Consider the following 12,005-nt stretch of genomic DNA (forward strand, 5'->3'; position numbering starts at 1 on the left):
AAACTCAGAGACATTAGGTTGAGTAATAGAAGCCAGTCTCAAAATGTTATATGCTGTATAGTTTCATTTATTTGACATTTTTTTTTTTTTTTTTTTTTTTTTGAGATAGAGTCTCACTCTGTCACCCAGGCTGGAGTGCAGTGGTGCAATCTTGGCTCACTGCAAGCTCCACCTACCGGGTTCACGCCATTCTCCTGCCTCAGCCTCCTGAGTAGCTGGGACTACAGGCCCCCGCCACCACGCCCGGCTAATTTTTTTGTATTTTTTAGTAGAGATGGGGTTTCACCTTGTTAGCCAGGATGGTCTTGATCTCCTGACCTCGTGATCCACCCGCCTCGGTCTTCCAAGGTGCTGGGATTACAGGCATGAGCCACTGCGCCCAGCTATTTGACATTCTTAAAAGACAAACAACATAATATTTAAATAAGCAAAGGATTTGAACAGATACTTCACTAAAGAAGATACACAGATGGAAAATAACCACATGAAAGATATCCAACACCATTATCCACTAGGAAATACAAATTAACACTAAAATGAGATACCACCACACATTTATTTAAATGGATAAAATTTAAAATACTGATAATAAGAAGTGTTACAAAGGATGTGGAGTGACTAGAAGTCTCATAAATTGCTGATGGGGATGCAAAATGGTACAGCTGCTCCAGAAAATAGTTTGGCAGCTTCTTATAAAGTTCAACATATGACCCAGCAATCTGGCTCCTTGATATTTAACCTAGAGAAGTGAAAAAGTATGTCCACGAATATTGAGAGTAGTTTTTTTTTTTTTTTTTTTACTTATTTATTTATTTATTTATTTTTGAGACAGAGTCTTACTCTGTCATCCAGGCTGAAGTGCAGTGGTGCCATCTCGGTTCACTGCAACCTCTGCCTCCTGGGTTCACACAATTCTCCTGCCTCAGCCTCCTGAGTAGCTGGGATTACACGCGCCTGCCACCACACCCGGCTAATTTTCTGTATTTTTAGTAGAGATGGAGTTTCACCATGTTGGCTAGGCTGGTCTCTAACTCCTGACTTCAGGTGATCCACCCGCCTCGGCCTCCCAAAGTACTGGGATTACAGGTGTGAGCCACCGCGCCTGGCTTCATAGTAGCTCTATACATAGTATCAAAAATTTGAACAACCCAAATTTCTATCACAAAATGAATGGATAAACAAACTGGAATCCATTCATACAACAGAATACCACTCAACTGGAAAAAGGATGTGAAAATGTGAATGAATCTCAAAGACACTATGCTGAGTTGAAAAAGACAGTCTCAAAATGTTACATACTGTTTGATTTCATTCATGTGACATTTTCAAAAAGACAGTTCAGTGGCTGCCAGGGGTTAGGGATGGGGGAGGTCTGACCACAAAGGGGTACCAAGTGGATTGTTTTAGGGTAACAGACTATTCTGTATCTTGGTTGTGATGGTGGTTACATGAATCTGTGTGTTATAATGTATACTTCACAGAACTGTACATTCCCTAAAAAAAGTCAATTTCAATGCACAATTTTTAAAAATTTAGAACCCCATATGTCACATGAAAGTTTATTGTGTGTAAGTTTTTAAAACAACTCAAAACAATCATGATCCTCTTTTTTTTTTTTTTTTTTTTTTTTTTTTTTTTTTGAGACAGAGTTTTGCTCTTGTTGCCCAGGTTGTAGTGCAATGGCACAATCTCAGCTCACCGCAACCTCCCTGTCCCAGGTTCAAGAGATTCTCTTGCCTGAGCCTCCCGAGTAGCTGGAATTACAGGCATGTGCCACCATGCCCAGCTAATTTTCTATTTTTAGTAGAGATGGGGTTTCTCCATGTTGGTCAGGCAGGTCTCAAACTCCCAGCCTCAGGTGATCTGCCCACCTCAGCCTCCCAAAGTGCTGGGATTACAGGCATGAGTTATCCCACCCAGCATGATCCTCTTATTTGGGTCTATATGAGAAGCAAAGAGATGAAGGTCCTTACACTCCAAGGGCATAGGAAAGATCCCACATTTGGAGCCTAGGGTGACTAGAGAGCTGGAGCCCAGAATGGAGGGAGGCCCAGATGGGGAAGAGACCCAGGGGCTGGGGGATTGGTGGATGAGGTGACCCTAGAGGCCAGGTGGGTGCTGGGGCCTTGAGTACCACCAAGACCAGCTCAGCCTCTAGCCAGTGGGCAGGGAGGAGGCATCCCAGGGGCTGAGGAGCAGAGGGAGATGCCATCCAAGGGGAGGTTGGAGGATGTGCTGGGTGAGGGAGCTGGGGCAAGCATGGCGGAGTGAGCCTCCTGGAGCCGGGGTAAGGGATGAAGCACAGGGAGCAAGACAAGGTCACTGAGCACAGAAGTACCAGCATCCTGGGGTACCATTCTCCCATCCCACCCCCACAATTCTCCACCTCCTCTACCAGAGTTTCCCCCAGAGGTTCTCAGTAGGCCCCTTGAGGGAGGGCTGGAAAAGGGAGAAGAAAGCAGGACTCAGTGAGGGTCCCAGTGGGACCAGCCCTCTGCTTGTGCTCCCAGGCCCACGGCCTGCAGAGGAGGGAACGCAGGTCTCCTGGGAATGGGCTGTTCTAAGGCAACCCTCAGCCCCTGCCTCAGGCATTTCTTCTGCAGCAGCCCCAGCCCCATCCCCAGATAAGTGACCCTCACATGCAGCCCCTGGCACAGCAGCCTCCCAGGAGGACCCAGGAGTTTACTTGGTGGATCCTGCACCTTGGGAAGCCCCATGGCCCCCTTTAAAGATCTCCACCTGATCTATATCCACCTGTGGTCCTCCCCTGATCTTATGCAGTCACCTTGCTAGCTGGTCTCTTCCTTCATCTGGCTCCTTGCTGGCAGAATCTGAGCATTTCCCTCGTTTGTGTCCCCAGATGCTAAAAAGTGCCAGCACAGAGCAAGTACTAAATAAATGCTCATTGAATGAATGAATATTATAAAGTAAAAGAGGACCAGATGCTTCTGTAAGGAGACCCAACGCCCTAAAGTCCCAATACCCTTTTCTCCATGCCTAGGGACAGGTCCTGTCACTGTGCTTCCCTGTACCCAGTGTCCCCAGAAAGAGGTGGGGGTGAGCAGGAAGTGACTGGGCTGGGATTGAGGAAGCTCCGCATTGGGGAAGGTGGAATTCAGCACTGGGAACTGGACAGCAGCCAGAAGAGCCAGCACTGGAAAGGTAGGGGTGGGGAAGACAAATGAGGCAGAGACATGGTAGACTAAGACGGGTTGAGAGAGGCAGGGCATTTAGCTGGCAGCCAACCCCATCCTGCACCAGCTACCCCTCTGTCTTACCTCTGCCTGGGGTTTCTGTCCACACACTTCTCTAGTCAGGAGGCCCTGGAAAGTGGCTCCTTGAGGAAGATTCTCTTGTATTAGGCCTTTGCACAGATGATTCCAAGACTGGGGGTGCTCTTCCCCCAGATCTTCCCATCATTCAGGTCTCACTGGATGTCACTTCTCCAGAAACCTTACCCAGTCTCTGTCCTCTCACTCTGCTTGACCTCTTCATAACACTAATCATCTGGATTTGCATTGTATCTGCTTATTTACATGCTTTATACCTTCAGAGGTAGGCTCCTTGAATGTAGGAACTTTTTCTTGTTCATTTCTGTATCCCCATAGCCTAGAACAGGAGCTGGGGCTTCACTGGAACACAACAAAGTTTTGTTGGACGGATGGATGGATGGATGGATGGATGGAGGGATATGTTATAAGGTGCAAGGGATAGTTTTCCAAGAGAAATTGGAGTTACACTTTCAGAAGGAAATGGGAATGAGTACCTGGCAGACCACACAACAGGTATCGAAGACATATTACTGTCACCATCTCCATAAAGTGGCCTCAACCCTTCTTGTTTGTGGAAAGAAGGTGGGCTGTCAGCCCTATTGCCTTCACCTCCCTGATTTCTAGTTTCCCTTTTGAAGTTAGAATTGATGGTAGATTCCCCCAGAATGACAGTGATTTGGGTGGTTCAGAGGTTCAGACCATACTCCTAGGCCCATTCTCAGGCAGGAGGGAAGAGTGGATACTGGCTGCTCATCTGTCATGCCAACCTCCTAATAGTGGCCAGGGGGTGGCCAGCTGCCGTGGCTCATGCCTGTAATCCCAGAACGTTGGGAGGCCAAGGTGGGCAGATCACTTGAGGCCAGGAGTTTGAGACCAGCCTGACCAACATGGTGAAACCTCGTCTCTACTAAAAATACAAAAATTAGCCAGGTCTAGTGGCTCATGCCTATAAACCCAGCTACTCGGGAGGCTGAGGCATGAGAATCACTTGAACCAGGGAGGCAGAGGTTGCAGTGAGCCAAGATCTCGCCACCGTACTCCAGCCTGGATGACAGAGCAAGGCCCTGTCTCCAAAAAAAAAAAAAAAAAAAAATCTTGGCCAGTGGGCTAGGGTCTGGCCGTTCATCCCTGACTCTTCCTGCACCATTAATCAGAGTCTGAGGTTGCCCTCTAGCACATCCTCTGCCAAATCAGGAGTAAGAAGAGCCTAGCTCTGGCAGGAGAAAGACGGAGTGATGTTCTGCACTGGACAGTAGACTATGTGGATTCCCTGCCGAAATGTCCCATTTCTGTGCCCTTCACAAAATGACATGGCAGTCACTCCCATCAGGAGATGAAGTTTCCTTCCCTTGAATCTGGGATGGCCTGCCATTCACTTTGGCCAACTGAATGCAATAGAAGTGCCATATCCAAGCCTAGACCTCTAGATGACTTGCATGCTTCTCTCCTGGCCTGGGCTAGCCTGCTGGAGAATGAGAAATCACATATGGAAGTGAAGTTTTCCCAGTGTGTCCATTGCCAGTCAACCTCCAAACATAGATAAGTCAAGGCCAGCAGAGCTTCAAACACACAACTGACTGCAAAGCCATGGGTAAGCTCAGCTGGGACCAGAAGAAACTCCCAGCTGGGCTCGGCGCAGTGGCTCATGCCTGTAATTCCAACACTTTGGGAGGCTAAGGTGGGCAGATCACCTGAGGTCGCGAGTTCGAGACCAGCCTGACCAACATGGAGAAACCCCATCTCTACTAAAAATACAAAATTAGCCGCGCATGGTGGCGCATGCCTCTAATCCCAGCTACTCGGGAGGCTGAGGCAGGAGAATCACTTGAACCTGGGAGGCAGAGGTTGCAGTGAGCTGAGATTGCACCATTGCACTCCAGCCTGGGAAACAAGAGCAAGACTCTGTCTCAAAAAACAAAACAAAACAAAACAAAAAAAAAACCCTTTGGCCTACAGATCCATGCACACTAATGATTCTAAACCAGTTTTAGGATGGTTTGCACCCAGCAATAGCTAACAGATGCAGGAGCCAGGGAGAACACCTACTCAATCTCAGCCTGAGAGCTAGGTGGAACGCAACCCTCCCGGAACAGCCAGATTTTGGCCAAAGCAGAGGTGAGGGGAAGGGTTGTGGGAGAGGCTGAAGGCACCATATTTGCTGATAGCAGCTCCTGCTCAAGAATCCAATAGCAACAAAGCCCTGACGGAGCAAGGCTGAGAATAGAAACCATGGGAGAAGTTATCTTCACTTTGAATCTGGAGTCCTTATTCTCATTTGAAGAGAATGTACTTAGGAAAGGGTTCTCTCGTTCAGCAGCTTCTCTGTGTTGTTCACAGTGTTCTTCAGGTGTTTATGACATTGCTGAGCTCAATTTGAGACGGGACACAGGAGTGAATGAATTCTATCAACATCTCATCTGTAATAGGATTTTTCAGGCTGGGCACAGTGGCTCATGTCTGTAATCCCAACACTTTGGGAGGCCGAAGCAGGTGGATCACCTGAGGTCAGGAGTTCAAGACCAGCCTGGCCAACATGGCAAAACCCCATCTCTACTAAAAATACAAATATTAGTCAGATGTGGTGGCACGCACCTATAATCCCAGCTACTTGGGAGGCTGAGGCGGGAGAATTGCTTGAACCTGGGAGGCAGAGGTTGCAGTGAGCCGAGATCATGCCACTGCACTCCAGCCTGGGCAACAAGACCAAAACTCTGTCTCAAAAAAAAAAAAAAAAGATTTTTCAGAGGCTCAGCCTGAACCTGATCCCTCTGGCCCCAGGTTAACTGCAGGCACAGGTCAGTCTGAGGGGGAGGCCTCGTGAGCATAGGGTCAAGGGAAGCCCTGTGGCTTCATCTCTCAGGGGACTGCACCACTCCTTCACAGGTTCAGGGCCCCATGGGCACAGGGCTTTCCCTTAATACCCCCTTCTCCTTTTTCCTGACAGGAAGGAACCTCACTGTGCCTCTACACCTCCAGTCCACCTCTGCCTCCTCCTCACTGGCTTCACCCCACAGCAGGAGGGAGCTACCCACTCGGTGAAATCAGAGAGAGTGAACATTCCTTTGACTCGCTTGCCTGGCAGGTAGGTCCTGACTGTGATAAGCACTGTAGCCTGGTTCTGACATTCAGACCAAAGACGGAGCTCTTCCCAACTTGGACCCCTGTCTCCAAACAGTAAGCCCACGGTGCAGGGTCCCACTCACACTCCCACTCCCGATCCCCACACCTCAGAGGCAGTCTGCCCCCTCCAGCTTCCTGACCTGACCTGGGAGAGGAAGCCAAGCCAGTTTGACATGCAGGTCCACTGTCTAAAGCCCAGTCCTGACCCCTGCGCCAGCCCTTACAAGCCATGGCTTCTGAGCTGAGGGGTGAGTAGCTTCTGACCCCAACCACCCCAGAGCAGTGGTGGGCAGCTAGCCTGATGAGGTCGTGCAGGACACACAGGCACCAGGAGCCAGAAGCCAGTTGAGGTCTCCATCCCAAGTTCTTTGGAAAAGGATAACAGCCCTCAGGCTAGCAGAGGGGCAGAGCTAGGAGACTGCTGGAGTCCTGTCCCTCCCCAGGCCGCCTCCCACCCAGTCCCTGATGCACTCCCACCCCCACTCCCCCAAGAAGCTACAAGAGACAAGGCCCAAAAGAGGAGGCTTTTAATACAAAGAGGGTGGGGCATGGCCTGGGAAGGACTTAAATAAGGAGGGTAAGAGTGTCAGGAACCAGCAGCTGGGGGTACGGGGACCCTGCGGAGTGGGATGATGCAGACAGAATTCCGAGCCTCTTTGATTCTCCACCATCGGCCAAGCCTGCAGACAGCGCAAGAAGCAGTTGAGACTCGGCCCAGTCTCCACCCCATTTCCACCCAGCTGTCCAGCCTGCACCACCTTACCTGAACCCTCGAGGGCCACACATACCTGTGCTCTTGCCCCACCCCAGCCACCAGGAAGTCCCCAGAGCTGGAGAACTTGAGGCTGTTGATAAAACCCACCTGAGCAGAGAGAGAGACAACACAGACAGACATTAGAATGCCCCTCCACCACCGTCCTCAGCATCACAGTTAAGGGCCGGGCCTTACCAGGCCTGGGTTAAATCCCTGCTCTGCCTCCTGCCACCTGGTGACACAGGCCAGCCCTTCACCTGTTGGGGCCTCAGCCTCCACATCTGCGAGATGGCGGTAAGCAGAGCACGGGGCTAGCAGTGAGTTTGTGAGGATGAAGGAGGCAGTGTACACCAAGTATGGCCTGAGGCTGGCTCCTGGTGGTGGGGCCCTGGAGACCCCATGACTGTCCCCATTGACCTAGACCCTGCATTCTCAGCACACATCACTGACAGATCCTGCCACCCTCCCCCAGGTCACCCGAGTGTGGACAGTAGGGTCCACACGCTCTAGCCTGGCACCCAATCTGGCACCAGCGGTGCAGAATCCATCACAGGGCCAGGTCTCCATGCCTCTGCCCATGCTGCTCCTGACTTGTACCCCAGCACCCTGGACAGGGCCTAGGATAGGAAGGGGAGCAGAGCGGGGAAAGTGAGGAGGGTTCCTGCCAGGCCCAGTGCTATGAGCTGGCCCTGCCCTGAGAAGGTTCCCTTCTGGCAGGAAGACAGACCTTAAAGAGCTAATTCCAGGGGCCTCAGCAGTGTGGCAGAGACAGGCTGAGCATTCAAGCCCACTTACTCACCAGGGGAATGTCGCAGAGAAGGTCAAGCTGCCGGAAGCCTTCCCCACACTGCCAAAGCCGCACGCAGGAGCTGTGGGAGCCTGGGGAGACAAGAACAGTGAGCAACCCCCGCACCGGCCCACCCGGCGACCGCTCCTCCCTGCCTCTCAGGGCACCCACCTGTAGCCACGAGATCTGTGTTGAGGAGGGCTGCCACCGACGATATCCAGAAGGGTTGCTCCAGGCCTGGTTCTCCCCGCAGCCCGTGAGCTTCACGCTGCAGGGCAAGTGGTCGCTTCTTGGAGAGGCCCCACAAGGCCACAGAGCTGTAGACAGGGAGGGAATACAGCAGTGAGGGGGCCAGAGGCAGAAAATACCACACGTGTAACACAAAGGATTAATGCTTGAGGGGATGGGTACCCCATTTCCCATGACGTGATTATTACGTACTGCATGCTGTATCAAAACATCTCAAGTACCCCATAAATACATACACCTACTAAGCACCCACAGAAAATTTTTTTTAATTCTAAAAAGAAAGAAAAAAGGCCACATGACAGGAAGGGATCAACAGCACACAGCCCAGACAAGGTCATCTGAGCTCTCTGCCTCAGCATCCTCAACTATGAAAAGAGGTTACAACAGCTCCCCCACTGGGGGTACCCTGAGGCACGCTCAGGGCCCCATGGGCAGCCAGCGCTCGGGAGCCGAAGCCGTGGCCAGAGACATCCAAAGGAGCTCTTACCCATCATCCGCGCCAGACACCATGTGCTCCTCATTGATTAAGTGGATGCAGTCGATGGAGCCCCTGGAGAAAGGGGCTGTGAGGGGCGTGGCCCAAGCCCACCCCCAGCCCATGTAGCCCCCACTGGCACAGCAGGCCACCTTACTGGTGGCCATAGAAGACAAGCTGGGACTCCTCAGGGATCTTCCACACACGTACAGTCCCATCCCGGCCCCCAGCCGTCACACAGCACTCCCGGCTCAAGGCATCCAGAGCAGCCACTGCGTCCTGGTGTCCAAAGCTGGAGGGCCAGACAGAGCAGGATAGGGGTATTGCGTGAACTCACGCACGCACACTCACACACCCTCTCCCACGCCATCCACACACCCTCTCCCATACACACTCACAGTGTCTCCACATAGGAGTTCTCCGCCACATTCCACACCTTCACGGAGCGATCGTGGGATGTGCTGTAGAGCTGGTGGGTGCCCCTGCGGAATGCCAGCCCCTAAGGGTGCATGGGGAGAGGACAAAGGGGACCTGGACTACAGCAGGCAAGAGACAGTTCAGGCCCAGGGAGGACTTCCCAAAAACCAAGCCATGCAGCACGTCCTGTGAGGCACTTTTGTGCAGCCCGGCTGTATTGCTCAGGTTGGAGTGCAGGGGTGCGATCATAGCTCACTGCAGCCTCCATCTCCTGGGCTCAAATGATCCTCCATCTCGGCCTCCCAAAGTCCTAGGATTATAGGCAAAAGCCACCACATCCCACCCAGAGACAGCTTCTCAAGGCCCTCCCTGATTCCCGAGCAAGCTCAGCCTGGTCTCCCCCAGCTCCTCTCCATCCCTCTAGACCACTTATGTATTTTACAGCACCACTCACTACCCACTCGCTACCCCAGGATGCAGGTTCCCTGAGGACGGGGACCCCAGAAGCCAGCACTGAACCTAAAACACTAGCATGTGCCCGCTAAAGATCCACTGGGGTAGATCCAGCTCCTCACCGACACTGCATCACGGTGTCCTGTGAAGGTGTACAGATGCTGGCAGCTCTGGGCCTCCCAAATGAGAATGAGCTTGCTGCGGTCACCCGAGGCCTGCAGGAATGAAGACAATGACCACAGGCACCCACCGTGCACCGGACCTCCCACCTGCCCCCAGGGCCAACCTGGCCTTACAAGGTACTTGCCGTCGGAGGAGATGGCCATGCAGAGGACATGGCTGCTGTGGCCAGGGGGTTTTCCCTCGGCACCCTTCTTGGCTCGAGGAATCACATGAAGCTTCCGTCCACTCTCCATGCTCCCTGCCATTGGGGGTGGGGGAGAAGCTACTGGGATGGGGGAATAGGGCTGGCTGGTAACCTCCCTCAAGGGGCAGCATGGAAACAAGAGCCATGGCAAAGGTCCCGGACTCCGCCAGAAGACCTGGCTCAGCCACCATGAGCCTCAGGACAAGCTGCCTCAGTTTCCTCATCTATGAAGAGGGACATTAGTGCCAAACAGCAGCCATGAAGCCCAAAGAAGAGAAGAGATGCACAAGGGCTTTGGGATTGATGGTGTGAGCTCTCCTGTTACTACAGTGGGTGGAGAAGGAACTGCTCAGCCAGCAACAGATGGGAACGCAGGAGGACCAGGCACTCAATCCAAGGACTGCACAGCCTCAAATGTCTTCTAGTCCAACCACCCACCTGCAGCATTAATTCCCATTAAATCATCTTCCTGACTTTGCCAGAAGGTCACTAGGGACAGGGAGCTCATAAGCCCCACTGCTGGGCAGCAGCTTCCACTGTCACCCAGAGAGCACCTCTAGGGCAGCAAACCTGCCTCCAGAGACGTCTCCACTTCAGGGCTCAGCCTGCCGTGACCACTCCCACTGCCCTGACCAGCCCTCCCGGATTTGCCCTGAGGGCTGCAGCCCCTCCCAGGCACTCACTCACACTTAATGATGGTGCAGTCTTTGGCAGCAGAGAAGATGGCTGAGTCATCGGGGGTGATGACCAAACATGTGATAGAGAGCTGGTGCCCCCGTAAAACACGAATGTCAGCTGAGGCTGGGGCCTGGATCTGGGCAGACAGGTGCTGGGTCACTGCGGCTAGTGGCATAAAGGCACCACCCCACCAACCCCACCACGCAGTGTTGGCCTTTCCTACCCAGGCCAGAAGGAAAACAAGACCCAAGGCTACAAGGACCAGATCCTTACCTGACCGGATAGGCCCAAGTGTCCATCATGTTCCAGAGCAAAGACTCCCACACACTGAGCCCACACTGAGCCACCTGCCCACCAGCCCAGGTGCAGCCCCCAACTCCCTCTAACCTTATACCAAAGTACCATGCCCACTCACCTCCTTTGCCACCGACTTCTGCAGCCGGCCCCTCTGCTCGAGCTGCACAGAGAAGAGATGGATGAGACCCTGGGAGCAGATCAGCTCCACCCCCGCCCTCCCCACCTCTCCCTCCACTTACCACATCCTCCTTCAGGCGCCCTGCCACCTGATCCTCCTCAAATGCACGGGCCTCAGCCTTCTCCTCCTCTGCGCAGGACAGACCAGACCAAGTAAACTGAGGCTGAGACGCCTCTTTCCCCTTCCATCCCACTGCCGCAGGGCTGGGTAATGCAGGAAGCTCCAGCTGCCTCAGCAGAGGGGAGGGCAGGCTGGAGGGTTTCCTCCTGCCTTTACTTATCGGATCAGCCCCCTGCAGGCTCCCCAGGAGGCCCATGAGAGCTCCTGGCCACCCCCACAGAGCAGCCAGCACCAACAGCCCGGGCACCCACTGGAAACTCATGTCAGTCACCCATCAAGTGGCTGGGGTTGCAGCAGAGGGAAGCAGAACAGCGCAGGCACAAGCCCTGCCCATGGCTAGCCTGCCCACTGGCTCACCTTGCTGACGGAGCTGCTCTAGGTAGAGCTTGGCCAAGCGCAGCTTCTTTTCCTGTGCAGTTTCCTCCAGCTCTTCCTCCTCCTCTTCAGGCTTCCTTGGAGCTAGGCTTTGGGTAGGAAGGGGCTGGGCCTGAGGGGCTCACCTTGTTCCTCTGGCCACTAGGATCGTGCCTTCTGAATGCCCGCCCTGCCATCCAACCTTTCCCATTCCCTGCCAACCCACATGGCCGGTGACTACACAGCAGAAAACTGAAGGATGTGACTCCCCAAACTAAAAGGCCCCACTCAGTGCCCCACGTAGGGGTGGAAACAGACCCAAATCCCAAAGAGATCACTAAAGCCTCTCAACTCTGGGGGAAAGAGGAGGCTTCCAAGAGAAACCAGGCTTCCAAAAGAAACCAGGTCACATACAAAGAGTCAGGAATCAACATGCTCGGGCATCTCAACAGCAATATTGAGAACAAGAAGACAAAGGAGCCTC

The 12,005-nt window shown here is 53.0% G+C and overlaps 2 protein-coding genes across 3 annotated transcripts in view; one reads left to right on the forward strand and one right to left on the reverse strand.

The window, feature by feature from the left end:
- Positions 1-12,005, forward strand: part of LOC126948694 (aminoacylase-1) — a 107,517-nt gene that overhangs the window by 30,689 nt on the left and 64,823 nt on the right. The gene's annotated exons all lie outside the window — the stretch shown is intronic.
- Positions 6,902-12,005, reverse strand: part of RRP9 (ribosomal RNA processing 9, U3 small nucleolar RNA binding protein) — a 157,030-nt gene continuing 151,926 nt past the window's right edge. For both annotated transcript variants that reach the window (XM_050780875.1, XM_050780874.1), the window contains 13 exons: positions 11,525-11,631; positions 11,109-11,176; positions 10,988-11,029; positions 10,582-10,708; positions 9,824-9,948; positions 9,650-9,742; positions 9,056-9,156; positions 8,815-8,949; positions 8,670-8,732; positions 8,105-8,250; positions 7,946-8,025; positions 7,181-7,254; positions 6,902-7,072 (listed from right to left, as the gene is read on the reverse strand). In XM_050780875.1, coding sequence (XP_050636832.1) covers positions 6,979-7,072; positions 7,181-7,254; positions 7,946-8,025; positions 8,105-8,250; positions 8,670-8,732; positions 8,815-8,949; positions 9,056-9,156; positions 9,650-9,742; positions 9,824-9,948; positions 10,582-10,708; positions 10,988-11,029; positions 11,109-11,176; positions 11,525-11,631 — 1,255 coding nt within the window. In that variant the 3' untranslated portion in view covers positions 6,902-6,978. The remainder of the gene's footprint in view (positions 7,073-7,180; positions 7,255-7,945; positions 8,026-8,104; positions 8,251-8,669; positions 8,733-8,814; positions 8,950-9,055; positions 9,157-9,649; positions 9,743-9,823; positions 9,949-10,581; positions 10,709-10,987; positions 11,030-11,108; positions 11,177-11,524; positions 11,632-12,005) is intronic.

This window comes from Macaca thibetana, chromosome 2, assembly GCF_024542745.1.
Source record: "Macaca thibetana thibetana isolate TM-01 chromosome 2, ASM2454274v1, whole genome shotgun sequence".
NCBI classification, from domain to species: domain Eukaryota; kingdom Metazoa; phylum Chordata; class Mammalia; order Primates; family Cercopithecidae; genus Macaca; species Macaca thibetana.